This window comes from Pipistrellus kuhlii, unplaced genomic scaffold, assembly GCF_014108245.1.
Source record: "Pipistrellus kuhlii isolate mPipKuh1 unplaced genomic scaffold, mPipKuh1.p scaffold_m20_p_79, whole genome shotgun sequence".
Taxonomy (NCBI): Eukaryota; Metazoa; Chordata; class Mammalia; order Chiroptera; family Vespertilionidae; genus Pipistrellus; species Pipistrellus kuhlii.
The window spans coordinates 584,123-608,824 of NW_023425583.1; the positions used below are offsets into that span (position 1 = coordinate 584,123).

A 24,702-nucleotide genomic window follows, 5' to 3' on the forward strand; every position below is an offset into this window, starting at 1 on the left:
TGTGTGCGCTGTCAGAGCCTGTGTGTGCGCTGTCAGAGCCTGTGTGTGCGCTGTCAGGCTGTGTGTGCGCTGTCAGAGGCTGTGTGTGCGCTGTCAGAGCCTGTGTGTGCGCTGTCAGGCTGTGTGTGCGCTGTCACAGGCTGTGTGTGCGCTGTCAGAGGCTGTGTGTGCGCTGTCAGGCTGTGTGTGCGCTGTCAGAGCCTGTGTGTGCGCTGTCAGAGGCTGTGTATGCGCGCTGTCAGAGCCTGTGTGTGCGCGCTGTCAGAGGCTGTGTGTGCGCTGTCAGAGGCTGTGTGTGCGCTGTCAGGCTGTGTGTGCGCTGTCAGAGGCTGTGTGTGCGCTGTCAGAGCCTGTGTGTGCGCTGTCAGAGGCTGTGTATGCGCGCTGTCAGAGCCTGTGTGTGCGCTGTCAGAGGCTGTGTGTGCGCGCTGTCAGAGCCTGTGTGTGCGCTGTCAGAGGCTGTGTGTGTGCGCTGTCAGAGAGGCTGTGTGTGTGCGCTGTCAGAGGCTGTGTGTGCGCTGTCAGAGGCTGTGTGTGCGCTGTCAGAGGTTGTGTGTGTGCCCTGTCAGGCTGTGTGTGCGCTGTCAGAGGCTGTGTGTGCGCTGTCAGAGGCTGTGTGTGCGCTGTCAGGCTGTGTGTGCGCTGTCAGAGGCTGTGTGTGCGCTGTCAGAGGCTGTGTGTGTGTGCTGTCAGAGGCTGTGTGTGCGCTGTCAGAGGCTGTGTGTGTGCGCTGTCAGAGGCTGTGTGTGCGCTGTCAGGCTGTGTGTGCGCTGTCAGGCTGTGTGTGCGCTGTCAGAGGCTGTGTGTGTGCGCTGTCAGAGGCTGTGTGTGCGCTGTCAGGCTGTGTGTGCGCTGTCAGAGGCTGTGTGTGCGCTGTCAGAGGCTGTGTGTGTGCTGTCAGGCTGTGTGTGCGCGCTGTCAGGCTGTGTGTGTGCGCTGTCAGAGGCTGTGTGTGCGCTGTCAGAGGCTGTGTGTGCGCTGTCAGAGGCTGTGTGTGCACTGTCAGAGGCTGTGTGTGCGCTGTCAGAGAGGCTGTGTGTGTGCGCTGTCAGAGGCTGTGTGTGCGCTGTCAGGCTGTGTGTGCGCTGTCAGAGGCTGTGTGTGCGCTGTCAGAGGCTGTGTGTGCGCTGTCAGAGGCTGTGTGTGTGCGCTGTCAGAGGCTGTGTGTGTGCGCTGTCAGGCTGTGTGTGCGCTGTCAGAGGCTGTGTGTGCGCTGTCAGAGGCTGTGTGTGCGCTGTCAGAGGCTGTGTGTGTGCGCTGTCAGAGGCTGTGTGTGCGCTGTCAGAGGCTGTGTGTGCGGTGTCAGAGGCTGTGTGTGTGCGGTGCCAGAGGCTGTGTGTGCGCTGTCAGAGGCTGTGTGTGCGCTGTCAGAGGCTGTGTGTGTGCGCTGCCAGAGGCTGTGTGTGTGCGGTGTCAGAGGCTGTGTGTGCGCTGTCAGAGGCTGTGTGTGCGGTGTCAGAGGCTGTGTGTGTGCGGTGCCAGAGGCTGTGTGTGCGCTGTCAGAGGCTGTGTGTGCGCTGTCAGAGGCTGTGTGTGTGCGCTGTCAGAGGCTGTGTGTGCGCTGTCAGAGGCTGTGTGTGCGCTGTCAGAGGCTGTGTGTGTGCGCTGTCAGAGGCTGTGTGTGCTGTCAGAGGCTGTGTGTGCGCTGTCAGAGGCTGTGTGTGCGCTGTCAGAGAGGCTGTGTGTGCGCTGTCAGAGGCTGTGTGTGTGCGCTGTCAGAGGCTGTGTGTGCGCTGTCAGAGGCTGTGTGTGTGCGCTGTCAGAGGCTGTGTGTGTGCGCTGTCAGAGGCTGTGTGTGTGCGCTGTCAGAGGCTGTGTGTGCGCTGTCAGAGGCTGTGTGTGCGCTGTCAGAGGCTGTGTGTGCGCTGTCAGAGGCTTTGTGTGCGCTGTCAGAGGCTGTGTGTGCGCTGTCAGAGGCTGTGTGTGCGCTGTCAGAGGCTGTGTGTGTGCGCTGTCAGAGGCTGTGTGTGTGTGTGCGCTGTCAGAGGCTGTGTGCGCGCTGTCAGAGGTTGTGTGTGTGTGGGGGCACCGGCTTCAGGCCTTAGGCTTTGCCCTCGCAGTTCTCTGCCTCAGAACACTGCGCGGGTGAATAGGAAACGCAGCCCTGATGGGTGCGGAGTTCAAAACACAAACGAGAAAACTCTTTCTGGTTTGTCTGCACTGCATTCATTAAGCTTCCTATGAAGCCCATTGCTTCATTTAATATCCAAATTCCTTTACACATGAATGTGTCCAGACAAATGGCACCATTCTCTTTATTTTAAAAACGTGTCCTTTTGAAAGAGGAACGAATATTTGCCTGAATAGTTGCCTCTTTTATTCCATCAGTATGCTTATTTATCTCCAAGTTCTCTTTCGTTTGATAAGCCATGTTCACTTCTTAAACAATGTGAGGAGGCCCGGTGGATGGCGCGGTGATCACTGATATGTAAAGTGTGGTCTGTGAGGCAGAGAACGTGTCCTCGTACGGAAACGCCTGGGCTGTGTGATGTGCTGTGAGGTTCTTGTGCAGAGTTGCACCAGGACCCCTTCTCACTCTGGCTTGTCCTCCCTGCAGGGTCCTGACGGCCCGCCCGGCCCCGCGGGCACCACAGGGCAGAGAGGCATCGTGGGCATGCCGGGGCAGCGCGGGGAGCGAGGCATGCCAGGCCTGCCGGGCCCCGCGGTGAGCAGCGCCCGAGTCCGCCTTCCTCTGTCTGTGCACATCGCGTGTGTCTGTGTTTGCTGAATAGATTTAACGTCTTTTTCGATACAAATTCCGAGTATCTTCAAAGGCTTTTGTCTTTACACGTGAAATTCTTTCTTTAAGTATCTTACAAAGTTGTTGAAAAGCGTATTTATCTGACCCTGGGGCTAGGGAAGTAACCAATACGCATGTGGGTTGGAGGTGACACTAAATCGCTCTGCAATGTTAAAACCGTCTGAGGAGCCAGAGGGGGGTCTCCTGGTGAGTCAGGGCCCCTCCTTAGATAAACATACGACAGAGACGCCCCTGGGCACAGAGCGGGTCTCGGGAGCCACCAGGGCGAGGAAGGAGTTGAGCTAAAGTAATACGGGTCGTGACAGTGGGGAGAACTCGAAAGAAAGTGACCCCGATCCCTGGGGACGGGTTGGGGGACGAGGGGTCCAAGAATCTCATATCCTCTGAAGCGTGGTCATTAAATTGGAAGACACGAATTTTGCCCTCAGAGTTTGCACATGTGAGAAGAAAGCAGGTGCTGTTTTCACAAAGTGGGATGTTGACCGAGAAAGGAGCTGCTGGGGCCATGGACCTGGGCACGTGTGGGTGGAGGTCTGGGGCCAGCAAACAGGGAGAGAAGGAGAGCTCCGCAGGATGGAGCCAACACCGGGAGGAAGCCCGCCCAGCAGGGAGACAGGCCCGAGTAAACGGAATGGGCATTCTCCTAAAAAAAAAAAAAAAAAAAAAGTATATATATATTTGATTTCAGAGAGGAAGGGAGAGGGAGAGAGGGAGAGAAACATCAGTGAGGAGAGAGAATCACTGACCGGTGGTCTCCTGCACACCCCTGAAGGGGATGGAGCCTGCAACCCGGGCATGTGCCCTCGACTGGAATCGAACCTGGGACCCTTCAGTCCGCAGGTGGACCTCTGTTCACTGAGCCAAACAGCGTAGGGCTTGTTTGTTTGTTTGTTTTAATTCAGAGAGGCAGCAGGAGGGAGAGAGAAATAGAAACATCAGTGATGAGCATCATGGATTGGCTGCCTCCTGCATGTACCCCCCTGGGGATCGAGCCCACACCCCAGGCGTGTGCCCTTGACCGGGAATCGAACCGTGACCTCCTGGTTCATAGGTCAACACTCAACCACTGAGCCACACCGGCCGGGCTGAATGCATGCAGGCTCTTTGGGAAGTGGCATGCTTACACTTCTTTGGGAGTGGGTGACATATCTGTACCCCATTCCAGGGCACACCAGGAAAGGTGGGAGCGACGGGCGCCACCGGAGACAAAGGGCCCCCCGGGCCCGTGGGCCCCCCGGGCTCGAACGGCCCTGTCGGGGAGCCGGGACCTGAGGTGAGTACCGAGAACGGGGCTCTTGTCGGAGCCATGGGCATGGGGACGGCTTTTCCACTCAGAGGTGGACTGAGAACCAGTGTGCGCTTTGCCGGTGGAGGTTTCTGAGAGACGGTGTTTTCTGTGCCCGGCTTGCCCGGAGCGTTGACAGGCGATGGCATAGGGACCCTCCTGGAATAAGGGCGTTGCTCTGACTCACCTCCTCTGGAACAGGCACCTCGGTTGACTCAGGTTGCTGCCAGTTGTTTTGAACGTAAAGGGACACCTCCGTCCATCCTCCCCTGTTGCCATTTCCTTGTGTTTGTAGCGTGTGTCACTCTGCCACTTTCCAGAGCGATGGCGGGGTCAGTGTGACTGTTGGACCGGTGACAGGGCCAGGCGGAGATCGTTTTCCCAAGCTCCCGGCACGGGGACAGGACTGGTCCATGGCCCATGGGCTGAGGGAGGAAACAGGGCTGTGGAAGGAGGTGTGAGAGCTTCTGCGGCAGTGGTCGGCAAACTCCTTAGTCACCAGAGCCAAATACCAACCGCACAGTGATGGAAATTCCTTTGGAGAGCCACATTTTTTAAACTTAAACTTCTTCTAACGCCACTTCTTCAACATAGACTTGCCCAGGCCATGGTATTTTGTGGAAGAGCCACATTCAAGGGGCCAAAGAGCCGCATGTGGCTTGCGAGCCACAGTTTGCCGACCATGGTTCTGGTGGCATGGGCTGCCTGCAGTGCTGTGGTGAGTGAATCACCAATGCTCCTGGCATGGGCCTGTGGGAGGAACAGCCAGTGCCTTTCAGAGCGAGTGTTCTCATCAGATGAGAGCAACGTTATTGTGGAAAAAAAAAAAAAAAAAAGGAGAGAAGACTACTTTTAAAAGTTACTTGATAGTTTAATTATTTTATTTAAGGACTTCACAGATATTTTTTGGATAAGCGTTAAGAAGTAAAAGTAAGGAAAACCATTCACTGGTAATACCAAGAAAACAAAATATCAAGAATTTAATGTATGTGTATTTCAAAGGATTTGAGACTTTCCCTTCCTTAGAACAAAAAAATGGAAATGCAGAATGTAGATTAGGTAAAAACACATTAATTTCCCAAGCAATTCAGAGTGACAGAGAAGACGGCCCCGCCCTCTCTCTGAGGAGCCATGAGCTGTCGCACTTGCCAGCGGGGAAGTGAGTGTGGCCGCTGTAAGGTGTCTGGAGTTGGATCATCGGGGTGCGGTGTCTATTGCCTGTTAATCCTGTTTCCATCTGATCTCTGTAGGGTCCGGCGGGCAATGACGGCACTCCCGGACGGGACGGCACTGTTGGTGAACGCGTAAGGCCTGCCCCTGACTGACACGTCGGGCGGATTGGGGGGGAAGTGTCTGGGAGGGGAGTGGGAACACGAAACCTTCCGGACACTGACCAGGGAGCCCGGGCCCTCCTCCTCAGGCTCCAGCACAGCCCCGATTCTCCGCTAGAAGCAGGAACGTCATTGCTGGGTAGATCTCTAAGTGAAGGAGGTGTGATCACACAGGAAGTGAGACGGCGGTCTTAGGGAAAGGAGGAACGCCATTGCTCTCACCTCTGTGTGGCACGGAGGCATCGGCTGGGGCTGCCTGCAGGGTCCGAGGTTCAGACCCACTCGCAGAAGCGGGGAGCGGTGGGGCGTCCGCATGCCCTGCTCACCTGGCCGCGATGTGGGCACTGCCACGGCGTGCGGGCACGTGACGTCCGTGGTGTTAAAAGGATGATGTCCTCTTATTCCGACAGGGTGACCGAGGGGACCCCGGGCCCGCGGGCCTGCCGGGCTCTCAGGGTGCCCCGGGCACGCCCGGCCCCGTGGGTGCCCCCGGAGACGCAGGACAGAGAGGAGACCCGGTAAGGAGAGGCCTTCCCCGCAGCGGCCGGCCTCGGTGCCCTGCGTTTGAGCCGCTCGGACGCACGCACAGTCCCCAGGCGCCCTGACGAGGGCCCCAGACCGAGAAGGACAGGCCGCTTGCGAGGAGCTGCTTTGTGTTAGTCTTCGAGGCAAACGTTTGATTTCTAACAGATACTCCAAAATGCTGATGCTTTCACTTCCACCACCTAACACGTCGTGATTTATAGGGAATCAGGTTCCATTTAAGCAAGTAACGTTTCACCAATTAATAAACCTGATTCTGGACGTGTCATTGGCAGTAGATGAGCACGCACTTTCACTCAGGACATTAGCCTGGTTTTCATTAATTAGCCGTAGTGTGTGCTTAGGTGCATATAAACGTAATAAACATCCGGCTACAAATACGTTGTTTGAATTCTGTATCTACATAGTGTATGCACTAGTGTGTTGTTGGTTTTTTTCCTTTTTTTTTTTTTTTTTTTTTTACCAACTTTCGTGGAAATTTCTCGTAGGGTTCCCGCGGCCCCATAGGGCCCCCTGGTCGAGCTGGGAAACGTGGTTTACCGGTAAGTTCTGTTTTTCTTTAAAAAATATTATGTCTCCCTTCATCAAATACACTCCCAAAGAAGAAGTACAATGTAAAGCTTATAAATGTAAATTACCAAATTTCTCAAGCTATGAGTTCTTTCAGATAATCAGTAAAGACTCTTAGAGTCACAGTTTCCTCTTCCAAAATAATAGGCACGATTATACCCTTCTTTCTGAGATTTTCTAAAAATCACACGATGGGTTTAAAAGCTCCCTGTAGATTTTAAAAGCTCTGTTCAGTATTATGTGTTAAATGAGATTGCACAGCCCACGTTCAGTTCTTTTGCTACTTGCAGTTACTTCCAGGTTAGAGAGTCCCATTCAGATATCCATGCTATGACCCTGCTTCTAGGGACCCCAAGGACCGCGTGGTGACAAAGGCGATCACGGGGACCGCGGCGACCGAGGCCAGAAGGGCCACCGCGGGTTCACCGGCCTGCAGGGCCTTCCCGGGCCGCCGGTAAGCTGCGTCTCTGCGGACTCGCCGCCTCCTGTGGAGCACACAGGAGACACACCTGTGTCTTGACCTGTCGTACAGTGGATGGATGTTTCGTACCTTATTGTCACTTCAAAGCAATGAACCGCCCACCTGGCCCCTGCCGTTGCCCCGTTAGCTGTGGTCTGGAGGGAAGACATGAACCCACAGGCATACACCCCGTTCCCCCTGCGGCTGCCGTTCCTTGTGGGAAATCACGGATACGTTGTGGAGACGCGCCTGTGTGAGGAGTGCATGCGGCTGGCGTCAGTGCAGCAGGTGTTCACCGGGATGAACGTGAATGCAGGATGCACGTACTTTGGTCACATTTAAATGTCTTCCCCCTCAGGGTCCCAATGGCGAGCAAGGCAGCGCCGGGATCCCTGGACCGTTCGGCCCGAGAGTGAGTAACGCAGCCCGCTGTGATGTCCTCGGGGGTGGGGGTGGGGGCGCTTTCCCGAGGGCAGAGGATTCCGGATCCCTGCAGCAGTGCCAGCGCAGGACAGAGGCCTCTCAGCAATTCCCCCCAAGTAGAAAGCCCTGCCGTGTGCCTTGGCATTTCCTGGCCCCACAGTAACACCCCTTTCCTGCGGCGAACCCCTCACCGGCGGGGCCGCTTCCTTACCGTGTTCACTCCCCGTCCGGTGCCTCGCTCTGTGAGCAGCGCAGAGGCCGAGCCGGCCGGCTGCAGCGGGATGTGTGTTTGAGGACCTGGGCACTCCCTCAGGGTGTGTGCGTCAGGCTGATCCAGAAGCCAGTCCTGCCAGGAAACCAGCATTGGTGGCTTTAGAAACCCGCACTGGTACTCTCGCTGCCTGGAGCAGGTCATTAATGTCCTCACATCATTGGCAGACATGATTGCTCGGGAAAATCATTCAAATTTCTGCTATGTCTGAATCTAGTACAAACAAAACCTTTTAGTGTCATTAAATGAGTAGTATGAAAGTTGTTAGGATGTCATGAGATACTTGTGTGAACACATGAACGTAACTTCTAATTATTATATATCATCACTTCACCTCCTGCCTTTTTCTTACACCTCGTTCACGGAATTTATAATTCAGTTCATGACACATGAGATTGGACGGAACAGTCCCGACAGTCATGAAAGCAGAGGACGAGTCCGTTAGCGGTTTTAGCTGCTGCTGGTCTTTCACGTGCACGGATGACAGTCGATGTGCGATGATAGTAAACGCGGGATGTTCTGGAACTCCACTCGTTAGTCAGTCATTAGGATCTGAATCGGAGACACTGCCGTGGCAGTCCCATCAGGGAGATGGCCCTTTGGTGAGAGAGGCGCCGTGGGGGTTTCCCAGAGAAGCTGACAGTGTTTGTCCTTGCAGGGTCCTCCAGGCCCCGTGGGTCCGTCCGGGAAAGAAGGCAACGCCGGGCCGCTGGGCCCCATCGGGCCTCCTGGCGTGCGGGGCAGCATCGGGGAGGCGGGCCCCGAGGTAAGCCACGGGTGAGCGTGCCCAGGCTCTGCCGGGCCTCAGCCTGGTCCCAGCCCGAGGGCCGAGGGCCAAGGGACTCGGCACAGACCTAAAGGCCACCAGAGCTGGTCTGAGGAAGTAACGGGTTCGGCCTTCTCTAACCCAGTGACTGAGTCTGTGATGTCAGAGCCCCCTGGCGGGGCCTCCGTTTACCGCTGAGGAGTGAGCGTGGCTCGCTGTGTCCGAGGGGCTTTCCTAGCGGCAGTGAACGAGGGCGAGGCTGACGGGTGGTCGTTCATGGAAATGCTGCGAGGGGAACGGCGTTGGGGAGGGTTTCAATGCAGACGGCGTTAGGGAGGGTTTCCACGAACACGTTCATCGCCGCATGCCGTGGTGTCGACCCAAGGATCCTGTGAACTAGACGCTGGCTCCTCCGGTCTTCGGGGAACCTCCTCATCTCCTTCCCTCCTCGGCCTCACTTACCCGTCCCTCTGTCCGGTCTCTGCCCCTTGCTGGCCATTCAGCTGCATATCATCATGTACGTTATGGGGCGGAACGCCCTCTGCCTCCCGCGGGCCAGAGGGACATCCCCTATTGTTCCTCTGGGCGGAGACAGCCGGCAGCGCCCTGCCTCTGGCTCACTGGTCCCCAACGGAAACACCTCCTGAGACTGGGGCGAAGGAGCTCATGGGGCATGATGCGATCTTAAAGGGGGGCCCGGCAGGCCTCACAGGCTCTCGGGGTGAGGAAAGGTGGGAGCAGCTTGTCAGAGCCGGCTCTTCGGGGGCAGCCTGCGCCTCATCTCCCAGGGGAAGGTGCCCACACAGCCTCCCGCTTCTCGGCTGGTTCTCTTGTTACGGGAAGAACTGAAGAGCCGGCCAGCGGGGCTCAGCGGGTGAGTGTCAACCTGTGAGCCAGGAGGTCCCAGTTCCGTTCCCGCTCGGCACAGGCCCAGGTTGAGGGCTTGATCCCCACTGGGGAGCGTGCAGGAGGCAGCCGATCCACGATTCTCTCTCATCACTGATGCTTCTATCTCTCTCTTCTCTTCCTTTCTCTCTGAAGTCATTAAAAATATATTTTTTAAAAGGGATAAAGAGAACATACCTAAATTTTGTTTAGACCACAGAATTTTGACTTACACATTAATTTGAACACTTAGAAGATGTCCGGCTTTCCCGCTTATTTGAAAACGGGACGGTTGTCCTGTGGGTGCTTGTTGTGGGCATTTCCCTGGTGTTGATGGGTAACCCCCAGCTCCGCTGCACTCGGCCCAGCCTCTGTCGTGAGTCTGTGAGACCTGCAGCTGTGCCTGCCCAAGTCGTCTGGAAACGAAGGTCCATATCAGCGTATTTTCTGTAGAACATGTTGCATCGTCAGGGTAAACGTCAGCGTGCACACTTGGAGCTTGGCTCTCACTGTCGCTCAGATGCCGACTTGTAGGCACGTGGCCTGGAGGCAGCTCCACGGCACCCTCACCCTCAGGGCTCCAGCCAGGCGGGCAGGCAGCGCCATCTGGGTAGCGGGCAGACAGAGCCATCTGGGTACTGGGTATCGGGCAGGCAGAGCCATCTGGGTAGCAGCCAGGCAGTGCCATCTGGGTAGCGGGCAGGCAGAGCCTTCTGGGTAGCGGGCAGGCAGAGCCTTCTGGGTAGCAGGCAGGCAGCGCCATCTGGGTAGCGGGCAGGCAGAGCCTTCTGGGTATCGGGCAGGCAGAGCCTTCTGGGTACTGGGTAGCGGGCAGGCAGAGCCATCTGGGTAGCGGGCAGGCAGAGCCATCTGGGTACTGGGTAGCGGGCAGGCAGAGCCTTCTGGGTACTGGGTAGCGGGCAGGCAGAGCCTTCTGGGTAGCGGGCAGGCAGCGCCATCTGGGTATCGGGCAGGCAGAGCCTTCTGGGTAGTGGGCACGGCGCCCAGGTCCCCGCACCGTGGGGCCGGGTGTGCGCTGTGACGCCCTGAGCGCCAGGGCCGGCAGTGCGTGTGCCGGTGGAACACAGAAGCAGTGCGTGTGCTCATGTGTGGAACACAGAAGCAGTGTGTGTGCTCATGTGTGGAACACAGAAGCAGTGCGTGTGCTCATGTGTGGAACACAGAAGCAGTGTGTGTGCTCATGTGTGGAACACAGAAGCAGTGCGTGTGCCGGTGGAACACAGAAGCAGTGCGTGTGCTCATGTGTGGAACTCAGAAGCAGTGCGTGTGCTCATGTGTGGAACACAGAAGCAGTGCGTGTGCTCATGTGTGGAACACAGAAGCAGTGCGTGTGCTCATGTGTGGAACACAGAAGCAGTGCGTGTGCTCATGTGTGGAACACAGAAGCAGTGTGTGTGCTCATGTGTGGAACTCAGAAGCAGTGCGTGTGCTCATATGTGGAACACAGAAGCAGTGCGTGTGCTCATGTGTGGAACACAGAAGCAGTGCGTGTGCTCATGTGTGGAACTCAGAAGCAGTGCGTGTGCTCATGTGTGGAACTCAGAAGCAGTGCGTGTGCTCATGTGTGGAACTCAGAAGCAGTGCGTGTGCTCATGTGTGGAACACAGAAGCAGTGCGTGTGCTCATGTGTGGAACTCAGAAGCAGTGCGTGTGGCGGTGGAACACAGAAGCAGTGTGTGTGCTCATGTGTTTCCAATGCTCCTCACCGCCAGGGTCCTCCGGGCGAGCCTGGGCCGCCGGGCCCGCCGGGGCCCCCGGGCCACCTCACAGCCGCGCTCGGGGACATCCTGGGGCACTACGAGGAGGGCGTGCCCGACCCCCTCCCCGAGTTCACGGAGGACGAGGCGGCGCCTGACGACAAGAACAAGACGGACCCGGGCGTCCATGCCACCCTCAAGGCCCTCAGCAGCCAGATCGACACCATGCGCAGCCCCGACGGCTCCAGGAAGCACCCGGCCCGCACCTGCGATGACCTGAAGCTCTGCCACTCGGCGAAGCACAGCGGTGAGGCCGCGGTCTGGCCGTGCTCCGGCTGCGACCGGGAATGCGGGGGTGCCCAGGAGAGGGCGTGGGCTCCGGGCCACAGAGCTTGTGGGCTAGGGGTAGGGGTAGGGGTAGGGTTAGGGTTAGGGTTAGGGATAGGGTTAGGGATAAGGGTAGGGTTAGGTTAGGGGTAGGGGTAGGGTTAGGGGTAGGGTAGGGTTAGGTTAGAATAGGGTTAGGTTAGGGGTAGGGTTAGGGGTAGGGTTAGGGTTAGGGATAGGGTTAGGTTAGGGTAGAGGTAGGGGTAGGGTTAGGGTAGGGTTAGGTTAGAGTAGGGTTAGGTTAGGGGTAGGGTTAGGGGTAGGGTTAGGGTAGGGTTAGGTTAGAGTAGGGTTAGGTTAGGGGTAGGGGTAGGGTTAGGGTTAGGGATAGGGTTAGGTTAGAGTAGGGTTAGGTTAGGGGTAGGGTTAGGGGTAAGGGTAGGGGTAAGGGTTAAGGGTAGGGTTAGTGGTAAGGGTAGGGGTAAGGGTAAGGATAGGGTTAAGGGTAGGTTTAGGGGTAGGGGTAGGGGTAGGGATAGGGTTAGGGGTAGGGTTAGGTTAGAGTAGGGTTAGGTTAGGGGTAGGGGTAGGGTTAGGGGTAGGGGTAGGTTAGGGGTAGGGGTAGGTTAGGGACAGGGTTAGGGTAGGGTTAGGTTAGGGGTAGGGGTAGGTTAGGGACAGGGTTAGGGTAGGGTTAGGTTAGAGTAGGGTTAGGTTAGGGGTAGGGGTAGGGTTAGGGATAAGGGTAGGGTTAGGGATAAGGGTAGGGTTAGGTTAGGGGTAGGGTTAAGGGTAGGGTTAGGGGTAGGGGTAGGGTTAGGGATAGGGTTAGGGGTAGGGTTAGGTTAGAGTAGGGTTAGGTTAGGGGTAGGGTTAGGTTAGGGTAGAGGTAGGGGTAGGTTAGGGTTAGGGTTAGGGTTAGGGTTAGGGTTAGGGTTAGGGGTAGGGTTAGGGGTAGGTTTAGTGTTAGGGTTAGGGTTAGGGTTAGGGTTAGGGTAGGGTTAGGGGTGTAGGCGGAGGGGTAGGGTTAGGGTTAGGTAGGGTAGCGTAGGGGTAGGTTAGGGTTAGGGGTATAGGGTAGGTTTAGGGGGTTAAAGAGGTTGGGGTAGGGTTAGGGTTAGGGGTAGGGTTACTGTTAGGGTTAGGGTTAGGGGTAGGGTTAGGGGTTAGGGTAGGGGTAGGGGTAGGGGTAGGGTTCGGGGTAGGGCGGTGGGGTTAGGGGTAGGGGTAGGGGTAGGGTTAGGGGTAGGGTTAGGGTTAGGTTAGAGTAGGGTTAAGTTAGGGGTAGGGTTAGGTTAGGGTAGAGGCAGGGGTAGGGTTAGGTTAGGGTTAGGGGTAGGGGTAGGTTAGGGGTAGGGGTAGGGTTAAGGGTAGGGTTAGGGATAGGGTTAGGTTAGGGTAGAGGTAGGGGTAGGTTAGGGGTAGGGGTAGGGGTAGGGTTAGGGTTAGGGCTAGGGCGGTGGGGACGGTCAGTGACATGAAGAACAATGGGGTGAGACGATGAGCACTGAGAGGACACACCCTATTAATGCTCCCATTTCGCCCTGCAGGGCCATGTTCACCCAGAAACCTTAAGCATTGGTAATTTTGCGGTGACATGGCATAGAGAACACTCGCTGAAGCAAGGTTGGCATGGACTCACCTCCATGACTCTTTAGGGACTTAATATGCTCTCCTATACCATGGGTCTTCAAGAGGAGAATGAAGTTTATCTTATTTCCCAGACTTATTTGACAATGAAAGACCCAGCATACAGTTTAATGCTCCGTCAATACAGCTTTGAGAGCCTCTGCAGGCAGGATTACTTGTTCCTACAGAGTGTTTTGGAAAGAAGCAGTCCTTCTGTCCTAGTTGTGGAAATCATGCCTTACCTTGGCAGTATTCTGCGGTTCTGATTAATCTACTCAGACCTGGAGAAAGGGACTCTGGGCCAGAGGAGGAGGCTGTGGCTGCTCAGTGGCTCGTTAGCTCTGGAATGACATGGACAGGGAGGGCTGAGACGGTCCGTGAGGACTAGGCAATTTCATTCTCAGCTCCAGACTTGTAGCCACCACTGTCTCTACCTTTTATTTAAAATGCAGATTTTCATACAAATCACATACACACGCATGTATAAGTATACATACACAGATAGGTGCACAAATACATATTTATTTGTGTATTTGACTACCTGTCCAGCACCAAGCACTAACTTGGTGTAACCTATTTCAAGTATCTCTCAGCTATTACAGAGATCAATTCTAACCGGCCAGTGAAATCACTTATAACATTCTGACCACAGTTTAACGCCTATACTTACTTTATTGATCGTTTTGACCATATGTGGCTCTCGTCATGTTTGAAATTCACTCTTCTTCGCAAATCTGTTTATTTGGGGAACAGGTGAGTACTGGATCGACCCCAACCAGGGCTCCGTGGAGGACGCCATCAAGGTCTTCTGCAACATGGAGACGGGGGAGACGTGCATCTCGGCCAACCCGGCGAGCATCCCCCGGAAGACCTGGTGGAGCAGCAAGTCGCCGGACCCCAAGCCCGTCTGGTACGGCCTCGACATGAACCGGGGAGCCCAGGTAACAGCCGCTGCGTGCCGACCGGCCTGTGTCTGCCTCCCATTCTTCATTATGCCTTACTCGTTATTTAGGACCGTGGTCGGCAAACTGCGGCTCGCGAGAGCCACCCACGGCTCTTTGGCCCCTTGAGTGTGGCTCTCCCACAAAATACCACCACCCGGGCGAGTCCATTTTGAAGAAGTGGCGTTAGAAGAAGTTTAAGTTGAAAAAACGTGGCTCCCAAAAGAAGTGTCAATCGTTGTCCTGTTGATATTTGGCTCTCTTGACTGATGAGTTTGCCAACCACTGACTTAGGACAATGTTACTGTTTTTTGACCAGGTTTATTTTACCATGTTAATTTTTAAAGTCATATATTCTCAACTGTTACCATTGCTATATCGTTGCATAAACAAAGTTTTCGTGTGAATTAAACGAACATAAATTTTGCATGATGGTTTTTCCATCGGTGGAATGTGGGAAGTAATTGTTTTTACTGTTAGTTCCTGTAATGCACGTCACACGGGCTGTGAGGTATAGGTGAAGGGGTCTGGCCCCTGAACGACAGGAGACCTAGGTGACTGCTGCCTGGATGTCCTGATGTGGGGACAGCAGGACGCCCTTCTGCCGCCTCAGGCTCTCATTGTGAAATGTGGGTGATATTATTTCGTAGTCTTCGTGTGAATATAATGTGCTGCCTATAGTATGCAGTACATGGTAAGTTATCTATAATAATAAAAGCATAACTTGCTAATAAGACTGGGAGACCTTCCGGATGAAGCCATGGTGGCAGGGCTGAGGCATAGGCAGTTAGGGGTGATCAGGCCAGGAGGGGAGAGCAGTTGGGGTGATCAGGCTGGCAGGGAGTAACTGGGGGCAAGCAGGCCAGTAGGGGGAGACAGTTAGGGACATTCAGGTTGTTGGGTGACAGGGCAAGCAGGCCAGCAAGGGGGGGCAGTCAGGGGTGAGGAGGCCAGCAGGCAAAGTGGTTAGGGGTGATCAGGCAGGCAGGTGAGCAGTTAGGAACCAACAGTCCCAGATTGCAAGAGGGATGTTCAACTGCCGGTTTAGGCCCTGCAGGATTGGGCCTAAACCAGAAATGGACATCCCCCAAGGGGTCCCAGATTGGAGAGAATGCAGGCTGGACTGAGGGAACCCCCTGCCCCCCCATGCATGAATTTTGTGCACCAGGCCACTAGACTATAATAATAAAAGAGTAATATGCTAAGTAGACCAGATGTCCTTCTGGACAAAGCCAGGCTGCGAGGAAAGCCCAGCTCCCTGGATCCTGCCAGAGGCTGGAGGGAAGCCTGGGTCCCGGGTTCCAGAGAGAAGCCACTGCCAGCAGCCGGGGGAAGGGCGGCCTCCTCTTGCATGAATTTCATGCATCGGGCCTCTAGTGAATAATATTACATAATTACTATAAGTGTTCATATAATTAAATGACTATAAATGTAGTACTACTTAAACTTACTGTATTTTCTGAGTAAATGCTTCTTCTTTGGCCTGGTATTTGGGATCTCAACCAGCCTTGCCCCCTCCGATTGCAACATGACATTTCATTCTGGATCTCTTCATGGCACCCTAGCTCTGAAACATCCTTCTCACTCTGCTCCTGCTCTCTCCTCACAACTCATTTTCATAATGAACAGAATGTGAGCATAATTTATACCAGAATCTATGTTACTTAATGAGCAGAGAAAATTTTAAATGTACCTAATTGAAAGGTAATTCAGTGAATATAATATTATGTAAAGAGCTCAAAAAGGAGCATTGGAAATAAACCTCAGAGTAGAAGATGAATAAGAAAGAGTCTGTAGGAAATAACTTCTTTTTGTTAGCTAATGAGAAGCTTGTAATTCATATTTTCTACAACGAATAACAGGTTGAAAGTATTTTATACCGCCATGGCTGGTTTGCTCAGTGGAGAGCATTGGCCCTGCTACCAAAGGGTCGCTGGTTTGATTCTGGCCAAGGCACGTCCCTCGGTAGTGGGCTCAGTCCCTTGCCCCGGTCCCTTCCCCTCCTTTCCACTCTCTCTAAACATCAATGAAAAAATATCCTCAGGTGAGGAGTAACGACACCAAAAATACTTTATACAAATAGTGAAGGCCTAAATCTTATCAGCAATAAAAACAATGAGTTATTGTTGATGCATGATTAAATATCCAAGCCGATGTTCAAGTACATAACTTCTTCTAAAAATAATATTCTAGAGATTTAAAAATACGTAAACATTCTCCGATGAGTGTCAATGTCACGGGTTTCTTCATCTGCTGCTTCGGGGAGTAAGGACGAGGTTTTCACTGATGAAGAGTCATAAACATTTTAGGGTACTTTTTTAAAAGTAGAATATTCTGTTACATGACAGAATAAAGGTAATACCCTTCAAAATTAATTTACTTGACATCAACCTTCTCTCTCTCTCTCTCTCTCTTTCTGTCTCTCTCTTTCTTTCTCTCTCTCTCTCTCTCTCTCTTACACACACACACACACTCTCACACACACTCACACATGGCATTATGAAACCCTTCAGAACTGCGTGTAGCAAAGCCTCTCTCTGTCCCTCCAGTTTGCTTACGGAGACCACCAGTCACCCAATGCGGCCATCACCCAGATGACCTTCCTGCGCCTCCTGTCCAAAGAGGCGTCGCAGAACATCACCTACGTCTGCAAGAACAGCGTGGGCTACAGGGACGACCAGGCGCAGAGCCTCAAGAAGGCCGTGGTCCTCAAAGGCGCCAACGACCTGGACATCAGGGCGGAGGGGAACGTCCGGTTCAGATACATCGTCCTTCAGGACACGTGCTCCGTAAGTGCTCTGCTCCGCTGGCCGGTGAGAGAAACGGTTCATTTTTGTTAAAAAGACTGATGGCACCGAGGTAGGGACAGTCATGCCCTGTGTGCAGACATGGCAGTCTGCCTGTCATTGTCTAGGGAAAACGTGAATGCGGGCTGGGACAGAGGCAGGGTTCGCACACGTGTTAATACATGAGGCAGGGTTTGCACATGTGTTAATACATGAGGCAGGGTTCGCACATGTGTTAATACATGAGGCAGGGTTCGCACACGTGTTAATACATGAGGCAGGGTTCGCACATGTGTTAATACATGAGGCTGGGTTCCCACACATGTTAATACATGAGGCAGGGTTTGCACATGTGTTAATACATGAGGCAGGGTTCGCACATGTGTTAATACATGAGGCTGGGTTCCCACACATGTTAATACATGAGGCAGGGTTTGCACATGTGTTAATACATGAGGCAGGGTTTGCACATGTGTTAATACATGAGGCAGGGTTCGCACACGCATTAATACGAAACAGTAGGGAAAGGCTGGCTCTTTGGAACCTGACCCTGCTCTATGCAAGTTCCTTTTTAAAATCTCAGTTTTGTGCTTCAGCTTTCTTGGTTCTAAAATGTGTAATCCGTCTGAGACAGGTTCTGTTTTTCTCTGATCTGTGTGCCTCCCTGCTTGCATGTGTCGATGTGGAGAAGGAAAAGAGTTGATGAATTATAGTTGCACGTGCAGAGCAAACAGGCTTCACAGCTCGCGCTGTCAGTGCCCGAGCGGGGCGTTTCGGGGGAGCAAAGGGCACCGCTGGATCCGAAGCTGGAGGCACGTCTCCCCGGCTTGCGGCCTCCTCTGCGGGCGGCGCTCTGAGCGCTGGGAACGCTGTTTGGCCTCAGGGGCTGGGGCCACTGGCTCAGCGGCGCCGTCCAGCCTCTGCGATCGCCGTTCACACCATCACTAACCCTGCACCCTCTCACCCTAGAAACGGGACGGCAGCGTGGGCAGGACCGTGTTTGAGTACCGAACCCAGAACGTGGCGCGCTTGCCCATCGTAGACCTGGCCCCCGTGGATGTGGGCGGCACAGACCAGGAATTTGGCATCGAGATCGGGCCCGTCTGCTTCGTGTGAAGCGGCCACGGCCCGTCGGCAGCGAGCAACACCCTCACCGCCCGGCCCCCGGTCACGAGAAGCTGGCCTGCGTGAAGCTGATCCTGAGACTCTTGAAGTAGCGGCTGGCTGCGGCCCGCATTGTACATATGGTCCTCCGTGTCTGGCCTCCTTAGCCCTCAGAATATTTATTTTACTTACAGTCCTCCGTGCCCATTGAGCTAAAGTATTTTTCCATACAGAAGTTGAGGTTTAAGATGACCAATGACAATGACCGCCTGTTAAGAGAAGTAAACAGATTGAACACACAAGTCTTTGTTTTCTCCCGTTCATTTCAGTGTCCTGATGGAGTTGCTTAGTATTTGAGAACATTCTTCTTCCTGGCAGGTAGCCTAGAGAGGGGGGTCTGTAGAGCCACAGCACGTGTTTACGCCTCTGGCTGCAGCTTGAAAAATAGAAGATAGTGCCTTTCTGTGACCTCTCAGACCCAGATGGTCAACTAAAGGTGAAACCCAAATGTTTGCCCTTGTGAGGGACACCCTCATGTGTGTCTTGGTCTTGTAGAACTATCAGAGAGACTCTTGAAAGAGAATCTTGAAAAAAAGAGCTCCTTGCTGTTTTAAGTGGACTTTTAAAATAATATATATTCAGTGAAATTTCTTGAGGACAAAGTGAACTTAGGTTTTACAAAGGGCGGTGAGTGTGGACTTTCTCCTCACTCAGATTGGAAGGCAGCATCCCCTGTTGACTTAGTCTATTATTCAACAGTACAGCTGGGAGTTACATGAGTAAGCCATTGCGTACAACCCTTCCTTGTTTAAGGAGACATTGACAAACATTCACACATACAGCCTTCCAAACGTGCCCAGGACCAGGGCTGAGCGTTTTCCGATGACCACATCCTCGTCCAGAAGCCTGTGGCAAAGAAAAGCCTTAGGAACCCAGCCCTGGAGCCGACTAATCAGATGCGAGGATTGGGAAGAGACCATCTGGCCATCGAACTGTCCGAGGAAACACGACCGCGTGTCTTAGCAGAGCTACCTCATCTATAGAAGCTGGGATGGACTCACTGTTCCTGCTTGTGGTTTAGATACTAAAAGGTGCTGTGCTTCTGTTATTATTCCGAGACTGGAGATAGGCAGGGCTGAAATGTGTCATTATTTGTCCTTTAATGATGGTGCTAAAACTCCTTCTATGAAGTTCTTTAAAAACAAAGATGGTTGCACCAGTGCCATTTGTGAGAGTGTCAGGCTCGCCCGTTTCTGAAAGAGGAGCCGTTGCTCTGTGCCTTCCCGCTGTTCACTGCCACGCTGAACCTGGGATGTCTGTAACCTGCCTGCTTCTGACGGAGCAGGCAGAGCCCCTGTGTCTCAAGGTGGTTGTTTTTCCTTAATTGCATTTTGTTGGCTCCATTTTAATTTTTTCTTTAACAATAAACAGCTGGGACCATCCCAAAGGACAAGCCATGTATCTGCACAGCATCGAATTAAATGCACGCTTTTGTCACGTCTGTGGTTTCTGTTTTGTGGAATTCCTTTGAGCATGTTAGATCCACTTCATTTCCAATAGCGGGAAGAAGGGTGCAGCGGCATTCTTTGCTCCCCATTTGTTTAAAAAGTGAATCAACAGATACCTTCTGCCGAGTATGCGCTGGCTCATAGATGAAAGTCAAGTCTCAGTGTCAGGAAGGGAGACCTGACACTAATTGTCACTGTCTGGACCCCTAAAACCCTCAGGGTAATATTATTGGTAAAAAGAGAAAAGCAACTGGTTTTTCATGGTTGAAAAAAACTGTGATGATAAAACACGTGTCTCGAAGTGTGTCACATAAGAATTTAGCCAAATGTCCTCAGAGTTTTATTTCAATATTTCTTTAACAATGTTTTCCCCAAAATTGGTTTTGACTTGTGACCTACATCCTGAATTTGAATATTTATATCCCGGAAGACGTTTGTGAGTTTGTCCGCATTAAAACATCTTTCAAGTCCAACCTCTACAGGTTGTCAAGTTCAGATAGATGAGCCAGAAACATGCGGTGATTCTCTTAAGTCAAGAACACTTATAATCTCCAAATATAGAAATTCTAGTTTATACTCGGAGCTCGGGAATGTTTAACAAATAAAAGGCAATTCCAATGGCCCTTGGATTTCTTGTCTGAGTTCTAGACTCACAGGTCCCGTTAGACCAGTACTTTGTTACCTTCTTGGCCAACAGACACCTCAAACTCTATGTGATCAAAAGCAAAACAATCTACATCTGGGGAGATGGTGACATTTATTTATTATTCATTAAAAAAATACAAATGGGAATTCCCAAAATCAACAGAAATGAAGAAAAAGGATAAAAATAGCAAAAAAAAAAAAAAAAAGCATAAACTATGCTGAAAAAAATTCCCTGATGTGTAACACAAAATTTAGCAAATTATGGCCAGGTACCATATAACGTATTCCAAATAGAAAAGAGATACAAAGAAGTTATAGATAGCATCCCTTCTCATGAGAATGGTGTTACATAGCAGAAAGCAAGTGAAAAAAGTCTGGAGAGAGTAAATGATTCTAACTACTGCACCGAGAGTCTCTGCTCTACTTAATAAAGAACATCAAACACAAGTTTTTCCTTTGGAATTTTATGAGGAAAAGCTAATGTGGATCTGAGGTCTAACAGCAACGATGCTTCAATGGAAACTGGAAGCCTGTGGAGCCCGGGCATGCCATTAAGTTGATTTTTATTAATAAAATTTTTATCAAAATGGCTGGTGTCCCTAACCTCAGCTTTTCTCTCAGCCTCCTTTATCATTGCATCATTTCATACAATATTTAAGTGTCCGCATTTCCCAGGGATCAGTCTTCTCTTGATCTTCACACTCAATACTCTCTCATTGCCTGCCCCTATCCATGCCCCTGGCCTTAGTTCCTATCTATATACAACAGCTTCCAATGCAGGTACACAGTCTGAATCTCTCCTTGGAGCTCAGGAAATGCATGTATAAGTTTCACCATCTTCACTGGGCTCCGGAGGTACCTGTAAATCACAATGCTCAAGAAAATCCACATTTCTGTCTCAGAGCTGATTTATGATCTATGAGTCCTATTCCAGGCAATAGCCTCCTCCTCATCTATCTGTTTAGGCAGAGACCTGAACTTAGACTCTGCACCTCTCTCTCCCTTACATGCCAGAATCCTGGTATGGCTATGTATTTTGAGTTTTGCCTCCTCAGTGTTCATGAAAGACATACCTTCTCTCCATTTCTCCTGCCACAGTCCTGGTCCAAATTATCATCGTTTCTCACCTGGGCTCCTTCAACAGCCTGCAAGTAGGCACCCATTCTTGCCTCTTCTGATGCATTCTTCCTATGAGAACCAGAGTAAATTTGAAATATGAATCTGAACATCTCACCAGACTCACTCCCACAACCCAACACACCACATACGCAAGACATGTTAAAGCTCCAGTGGTGTCTTCTAGGATGGAGCCAAGCATCCAGAAGCCCCATGAAGCTCTGGCAGGACCTGAGCCCTGCCTGCTTCTCATGCTGTGCTTTCCCACCGTCCTCTCTGCCCCACACACAACGGACGTCTGTCTCATTTCCTAAAAGCCAGATTTCCACTCCTGTCAAAGACCAGGTGCATGTGTGTTCCTTTTGCTCAGTTTCCTGGCACTCATCTCTGAGTGCCCTGCTCAGTGCTGCCTCCTCACAAAACCCTTCAGCCTCCACATCTTTCACTGGCCCAGGGCGGCATCCACTGTTGTAGATTTTCTTGGCGCTGTACTTGTCTTTACATCCTCGGATGCTTCACACAGCTGTAGGATTACTTGTTTAGTTCCACTCTTCTCTATTGTGTTTGTTACAAGGGAAAGCCTGTTTACAAGGATCCAACATACTGCTTATTATTTGTGTTTGTTCAAAAGACATTATAATAAATAAGTGAATATGAGAAGTTATATACTATGTAACTAGAAAATTACATTTAGAGAGCATTTATACTTAATTTATGTACTAGTGTGAAGCAGTTATTACTATTGTATTATTGTTTCTATTAGTATTATGGATATGAATATCCAAATTCATATGGAACCAAAAAGGACCCCAAATACCCACAGTGATCTTGAGAAAAAAAGAACAAAGTTGGAGGGAGGGATCACAATATCAGATATCAAGCTGTATTACAAAGCCACTGTAATCAAAACAGTCTGGTATTGGCACAAGAACAAGCATATAGATCAATGGAACAGAACAGAACCCAGAAATAGACCTAAGCCATTATGCTTAATTAATATTTGACAAAGGAGGCTAGAACATACAATGAAGTCAAGACAGTTTCTTAAATAAATGGCCTTGGTAGAATTGGACACAGATACATGCAAAAAAATGAAACTAGGCACTAGCTTACACCAGACACAAGAATAAACTCAAAATGGATAAAATACTTAAATGTAAATATTGAAACCACAAAAATTCTAGAAGGAATTATAGACAGGAAAATCTCAGACATCTCTTGTAGCAATATGTTTATAGACACATCTCCTAGGGCAAAGGAAACTAATGAGAAAATAAACCAATGGGACTCCATCAAAATAAAAAGCTTCACAGCAGAAGAAACCACCAACAAAATATAAAAACAAAGCCAACTGTATGGATAAACATATTTGGCAATGATACATCTGATAAAGGTTTATTATCCAAAATACATAAGAAACTCATGCAACTTAACACAAGGAAGACAACTAATTCCAATTAAAAAACTTAAAGGTCCTAACTAGACGCTTCTCCAAAGTGGACACACAGAAGGCCAAGAGTCATATGAACACAATGCTCAGAGTCTCTGATCACCAGAGAGATGCAAATTAAAATGACAATGAGCTACATCTCACGCCTGTCAGAATGGCTATCATCAACAAATCAACAAGTGCTGGCGAGGAAGCGGAGAAAAGGGACCCTCATGCACTGCTGGTGGGAGTGCAGACTGGTGCAGCCACTGTGGAGAGCAGTATGGAGTTTCCTCAAAAAAGTTAAAAATGGAACTCCCATTTCTCTAGGAATATATCCTAAATGACCTGAAACACCAATCAGAAAGAACATATGTACCCCTATGTTAATAGCAGTGCAATTCAACATCGCTAAGATCTGGAAACAGCCCATGTGCCCATCAGTAGAGGAGTGGATAAAAGAGTTGCAGTACATTTACGCCACGAAATACTACGCAGCTGTAAAAAAGAAGGATCTTTTACCCTTTGAGAGAGCATGGAGGGGCCTGGAGAGTATTATGCTAAGTGAAATAAGCCAGGCAGAGAGAGACAAGTATCACATGATTTCACTCATACGTAGAATCTAATAAACAAAATAAACTGATGAACAAAATAGATCCAGAGACACAGAAGCATGGACCAGACTGGAACCTCGGAGGCCAGGTGGCGGAGGGTGGGTGGGTGGGAAGAGATGAACCAGAAAAACTGGTATTCATATATGCATCACCCACGGCACAGACAACAGGGTTGTGCAGGCCCGGGGTGGAGGGTGGAGTGGGCTGGAAGAGGTCAGTGGAGGAAAAAGAGGGACATAGGTAATACTTTCAACAGTAAAGATGAAAAAGAAATAAGAATATCATAGCTGAAATGATCCTATTCACAATGACAGCACGCAACACTAAGTTCTACGAATGACAAGAAATCTGTAGAACCTGACTGAAAAAACCTGTAGCATTGAGATATATAAAATAAGATAAAAAATGGGACAAAGTGTGCCTCTTGTCAAGGGGAGAAGCTCAATATTTGAAAAATGCAATTATTTTTTTCTAAATTAATACATAAATTAAAAATTCCTTCCCTAGAGATTTTAAAAACATGGAACATGACAAAACCACTCTAAAGCTCATTTGAATAAAAGATATGCAAGAAAAGTGATAAAGGAATCTCCCCCTCAAAAAGAAAACCAAAAACCAAACCTATAAAAAAACCCCTCAGAATGGTGAGTTATGATGGGTCACTGGCCCAAGTAGATATTAAAAATAATTAAAAAGCTACTTCCCCCGGTAAAAGAAGAGAATTTAGAAACAAATTCATGTGCCTGTTTTAGAGTTTAATATGTAGTTAAATTAATTCTCATTTATTTAGTAAATGGTAGTACAGAAACTTATAGATATTTATCATTTTAAAGCATGTTTCCTCTCTTAACATTTATACCAAAACCTTTCCAAAATGGACTCAATATTTCAATTAAAAAAACCCTTCTAAATATATTAGCATAAACTATTTTGAGAAGTTTTATAATCTCAGAATGGGAATGAAAACAAATATATAATTAATAACGTAAAAGTTTGGAAGATTAGATTCTAAAATATATATTAAAAACTCTTAATAAGCATGCTTGCAACCATGCTCACACTGGGAAAATTTTTGTAATAAAATATGACAGAAAAGGTTTAATATACTTCATCTTAGGAAGCAGTAAAAAAGAAATGAAACATGCAAACTTGTGTGTGGATAACTCACAAAAGCCATAATATAAATGCCAATAAACATGTGGAAGATATTTATAGAAATAAAGTGTGCAGCTGAATCAATAAGATGCTAAATGTTATCATAACTGGGCGAATATTAAATGCCTGATTTTATTGGGTAGAAATTTTATTCTGATAGAAAATGCAGAGAAACACTCGCATGTACTTTTTTTGTCTGTTTCCCCAGTGGACACTGAAAGTATAGTTCCAGTCATTTATTCAGAGTTCCCGGAAAGGTGAGCAGGTAGGGTAGGGGGGAGAGCAGGGTGCACCGGGGTGTGTTTTAGGACCATCAGTTTTCCTGGATGACAAGTAACAAATATCATTCGCAAACATTGCCCATATCACCTGGAGTCAAACTGAAACCCCACATGACAAAATCAGTTTCACGGTGGCGGCAGATTGGTTTCGACG

At 50.4% G+C, this 24,702-nt stretch overlaps 1 protein-coding gene across 1 annotated transcript in view; it reads left to right on the top strand.

Annotated features, from left to right (window-relative positions):
• COL5A2 (collagen type V alpha 2 chain) overlaps positions 1-19,301 on the top strand; it is a 115,088-nt gene extending 95,787 nt beyond the window's left edge. Inside the window, exons 43-54 of the mRNA XM_045576235.1 lie at positions 2,558-2,665; positions 3,927-4,034; positions 5,297-5,350; positions 5,788-5,895; positions 6,409-6,462; positions 6,837-6,944; positions 7,309-7,362; positions 8,303-8,410; positions 11,029-11,320; positions 13,723-13,910; positions 16,460-16,699; positions 17,666-19,301. Of these exons, the coding sequence (XP_045432191.1) occupies positions 2,558-2,665; positions 3,927-4,034; positions 5,297-5,350; positions 5,788-5,895; positions 6,409-6,462; positions 6,837-6,944; positions 7,309-7,362; positions 8,303-8,410; positions 11,029-11,320; positions 13,723-13,910; positions 16,460-16,699; positions 17,666-17,812 (1,569 nt within the window). The 3' untranslated portion in view covers positions 17,813-19,301. The remainder of the gene's footprint in view (positions 1-2,557; positions 2,666-3,926; positions 4,035-5,296; positions 5,351-5,787; positions 5,896-6,408; positions 6,463-6,836; positions 6,945-7,308; positions 7,363-8,302; positions 8,411-11,028; positions 11,321-13,722; positions 13,911-16,459; positions 16,700-17,665) is intronic.
• Positions 19,302-24,702: the final 5,401 nt, after the last annotated feature.